The sequence below is a fragment of the Emiliania huxleyi genome (genome assembly GCF_000372725.1).
Source record: "Emiliania huxleyi CCMP1516 chromosome Unknown EMIHUscaffold_1218, whole genome shotgun sequence".
Classification (NCBI taxonomy): Eukaryota; Haptophyta; order Isochrysidales; family Noelaerhabdaceae; genus Emiliania; species Emiliania huxleyi.
The window spans coordinates 1-4461 of NW_005201372.1; the positions used below are offsets into that span (position 1 = coordinate 1).

Consider the following 4461-nt stretch of genomic DNA (forward strand, 5'->3'; position numbering starts at 1 on the left):
GATTGGCCGAGATTAGCCGAGACTGGCCGAGACCGGCCGCCTCCCACCTGCTTGTGCAGTGGCCCGCCGCCGCCCGCAGCGGGCAAAGGCGCCTCCTCGGCGGGGGCGGAGCCGCGCTTGTCGTACATGATGCCTACGACGAGCGCATCGGTGGTGGGCTACGGGGTGGGACTCCTTCGCCGCGCGCGGTCGTGCAAGCATGCACCGAGCCAGAGGCCGACGCCGTCGAGCTGCGGCAGCCGGACCAACCGGACACTCCACGAGATGGAGCGCGCGAGGCGCGACGAGAAGCCGACCGACGTCACCGCGGTGGCGACGCGGTACAAGCTCGGCCGCAGCGAGAGCTCATCCTGCTCCTCCGCCGCCTCGGCCGCCGCTGCCCTCAACCCATGTTGTGGACCGCCGAGGTGCAGCTCAGCGCAAGTGCGGCCGGCGCCGGAGAGGCGAGAGCCAAAGGCGGTGCCGCGATCGATGGCGAGCGAGTGCTTGGCGTACCACGCGGCCATGCTGCGCGCGCAGCCAACGCCGCTAGCGCCTCCGAGACCAGACGCGGCGGCGGCGTGAGCGGCAACTTCGGACCAGGGCAGGCTCGCCGAGACGGCGCGGCACGTCTTTGCGAGGTAGCACAAGTCTCGCGCCGAGAGATAGGACGCGAGGTGGGCAACCGTGGCGACCGTCTCGAGCAGCAAACTGTTACCGAGCACAGCTGAAGCCGCCTGCGGCGGCGGCGGCGGCGGCGACTGCACCGCTCCGCCGCCTCCGCCGCGACACTCCCAGAGCGGAAAATCGACCAGCACGTCCGACGGAGTGGGCGACGGGACCGCCGCCGCCGCCGCCGCCGCCGCCTCGCCCGCCTTGCCGGCAAAGCGGACGCGCACGTGCGAGTTGGACCTCTCGAGCCGCCGAGCGACGCTCTCGGACCCCTCCCCCTCCTCCGCCTAAAGTGGGCATTCCTGTCCACGCCCCTTCCGCCTCGTGAGCAAGCAGGGGGGTGGGCATTCCTGTCCACGGCGTGCACCACCAGCCGCCACCGCACGCCGGCGAGCCTACCCCATGACACCCCGCAGTCCGGCGAGGCAATGTCTGCGAGACGTCTCGGACGTGTCTAGGAAGTCTCACCTCCCGGAAGAGCTCGATCGGCAGAGGGTGGAGGAAGCTCTCGGCCGGCTCCCACGAGTCGCTCGCGGCCGAGTAGCCCTCCCAGCGGACCAGGAAGCGGCCCTTACGCTCCGCCAGCACGCGCTCCACCTTGTACAGCGAGCCGGAGGAGGAGGAGGAGGCGGCGGCGGAAGAGGAGGCGGCGGCGGAGTCGGAGGCAGGGGCGAGGAGACCACCGTGCAATGGGTCCAGGGGGCCACCAATCTGCCTGCCGCAGATGTGCCTGACGTGACGGCCGCGACACGCGTCACACGACAGGCCAGACGGCCAGGATAGTGCATCGGCGGAAGAGGAGGCGGCGGCGGCAGAGGACGAGGAGGCGGTGGCGGCGGTGGAAGAGGAGGAGGCGGCGGAGGAGGAATCGGCGATGACAGCGGGTGTCGCGGTGGTGGAGGCCACCGCGACCGGTACTCCTGACGGCTCCTCTGCCGACGACGGCGTCACTGCCGTCGTCTCCACCTTGCGCAGTGAGCAGTGGCCGCCACGGCCACCGTGCTTGAAGCCGCGCATGCAGAGAGGGTTCCGCTCGCACTGCAGCGAGCCAGAGAGAGGGAGTGCTGACGCGCGCTTTCCCCTGGGAGTCGAGGGCTTGGCAATGTGCTTCCCTCCGCGTCCCGCCGGCCGCCGCATGTCTGGCGTCAACTCACCACCAAACGCCCACTCTCGCCGGCACCGTTCCCGCCGTGCTATAGCCTGCTTCTCACGGATCCGGTCGCTCAGGACGAGCCCGGCGGACGTAGCTTGTGGCCTCATCTGCGCATTGCGAGCCAGCGAGCCAGCGAGCTGTGCTAGAGATAGGTTCCCCCCTTGCGACACCGACACCACCCAACGCGTGATGGAAGTGCTGTGAACGATGTTTTATATGTTTTAACACTCGGGGTCGTTGTCTTCGAGGGGGTGTGCCCGCGGCGGGGTCCGCGCACACACGTGAAACCCGAGAGCGTACACCCTCTTCATCCTGCGCAGTTTATGAGGTCGCGAAGGTATCTCTCGAGACTGAGACGGCCCCCCGGTCCCGTTCTCTCCACGCACCACGGAGAAGCCACAACTGCGCCACACAAACCGCGCCGTCAGATCCCCACAACACCCAGCGCCAGCAGAGCTTGGACGGCAATGCTCGTTCTAGTCGTGCGGCACCCTCAGCCCCACATAGAAGGAGGCGTCGAGCGGGTCCTGCTCGATATAGCCGTAGGGCGACTTGCCATCCGCCTCGTCGCCGAGCGAGTACTCCTCATCTTGGTGGTTGCCGAAGCAGCTTCCGAGGTAGTCCATCGCGTCGCGAACAAAGCGCTCAAAGTCGATCGGGTTTCCGGCAAAGGGCGCGACCTTGAACTTGCGCGCGTCGAAGTCGTTGTTGACGGTGGCGGCGGAGCCGAGCATGAACGCATCGGCGATGGCGTTTTCGATGGCGTGGTTCGGGAGGAAGTTGAGCGCCGGGCGGACGTCGGAGAGGAGCTTGGAGATGCGGACGCCGAGGCCGATGATGCGGTGGCGGACTTGGTGACGGATCCACTCCACGACGTGCTTCGACCGCGTCGAGCAGCCGGCGTCGAAAGGCTTGAGAGGCTCAGGCTCAAGGATCTTGTCGACGTCGACCTCGGAGGCCTTCTTTTGCTCGAGAGCGATGGCCATGGACTCGGCGACCATCTTGGGCCAGACACTCTCGGTCATGAAGAAACACTCGGCCGGGGAGACGGGCGCGCCGAAGAGGAGGCACTTGTTTCCGACGCTGTCTCCGTTGTTCGGCTTGAGCAGGATGGAGTGCGTGGAGTCGGGCGGCATGTTGGAATACTTGTCAGACGTGATGTTGTGGTTCGTGTTGCCGGTGGACTCGGCCTTTCCTTTGGCGGGGTCCTCCATGATGATGCAGGTGATGTCCAGCTGGTTGTCGGCCTTGCCGCACAACTCAGCCTCCATGTCCTCCAACCGTATCGAGCGGATGGAGTTGTCGCGCACGAGGTTGCGCGACTCGCAGACGGCCGAGGTGCCGTTCATGACGACCGAGGTGTCGTCGAGAATCTCACGCGAAGGTGCCATGTGAACGGGAGCAGAATGTAGAGTTCGATCCTTAAAGGCCAAGGTGGGCCCTATTGAAATGACCCCGATTTTGAGGGGTGTCGGACAAGCTAAGCTCAAGCGCGCTGTCGCTGCCCGAGTTGTGGTCACGTCCCCGAAATCTTCGCCGGCCCCGCCAGCTTGACCGACTGGACCGCGGAGAGGCTGGGCTTGGCCGGCGGCGCGACGCGTGGCCTCTGCTGCGGCCATCTCGGACGCTCAAGCGGCGCCAGCCAGCGGCTCGGCCGCGCATCCTTCACACACGCCGCCACGACCAAGCTGAGCGGGCCCGGTGTCGAGTCATGGTGCGAGATGCATGTCAGGGGCGGCTGTGGCCACAGCAGGTCCACCAGACGGGCGTCAAAGCTTGCCGTCGGCGTGCTGTCGTGGCGAGAGCCGAGACCGCTGCAGAGGAGCCGAGTGCAGTGGCGAGCCAGAGGCTACCAGGGTCACCAGGTGGTAGCCCTTGCCCATTCTGAGCAGGGATGTGCTTTGATGGGGTTGTGCTTGAGCGTGTGTGAAGTGGGAGTGCGTGCCGGCGGTGTCTGTGGCTGAAACGGGCGTGTGTGAGGCTGCAGAGCCGTGGTATGAGCCAGAGTGAGCTTCATCACCCAAGATAAGTGCGGTTTGGGACGGCTCAGACTTGCTGCTGATGGGCCTGGGCCAGGAGAGCGACAGAGAAGGCGAGGTGGTGAGCTGGGAAGCCGCTTTGTCGGCACCTGGACGTGTCGCGATGAAGTGCCAAAAAGTACTATTTGCGGCTATTGCTCCAAACTTCGGGAGACAAGGCCTACATATTATGACTGCATCCATGAGCCTAGTGCATGAGGGCTGTGGGTCGGGACATTTCACAGTCGATGGCGCCGATAATGACCTCCGTAATGCCCTCGCAATCGGCTCGGATGGGGTCCACCGGGGACAATCTCGGAGCCCTCTCCGTGGCATCACGAGCCGGTGTGAGCTTGAAGACCCGAGGTAAGTGCGGTTTGGGACAGCTCAGACCTGATACTGATGGGCCTGGGCCAGGAGAGCGACAGAGAAGGCGAGGTGGTGAGCTGAGAGCAGGAAATAGCGCTTCGTGGCACTTTTATCGCGACAAGGTCACACGCGGACTCTCCAGCCTCATGCTCGCCCTGGAAAAAATGCTCGCCCTGACCGCAGGTATGCGAGCCTCATGCTCGCCCTCACCGATTGCTGTGAGGCGCTCATCCTGCTCAGCCCACCAGGACACCAGTACGGGTACTACGA

The 4461-nt window shown here is 65.5% G+C and overlaps 2 protein-coding genes across 2 annotated transcripts; both read right to left on the reverse strand.

Moving 5' to 3' along the window:
- Positions 1-158: 158 nt before the first annotated feature.
- Positions 159-1668, reverse strand: EMIHUDRAFT_251963 (hypothetical protein; the record flags this gene model as incomplete). Its single annotated transcript, XM_005790110.1, has 5 exons — positions 159-690; positions 747-770; positions 892-938; positions 1120-1221; positions 1564-1668. 5 exons carry the CDS (start codon positions 1666-1668, stop codon positions 159-161), a joined length of 810 nt encoding a protein of 269 aa, XP_005790167.1.
- A 999-nt stretch (positions 1669-2667) lies between these two features.
- Positions 2668-3216, reverse strand: EMIHUDRAFT_373129 (hypothetical protein; the record flags this gene model as incomplete). Its single annotated transcript, XM_005790111.1, has 1 exon — positions 2668-3216. A coding segment is annotated over exon 1 (464 nt), but the record flags the coding sequence as incomplete, so codon positions are not given.
- Positions 3217-4461: the final 1245 nt, after the last annotated feature.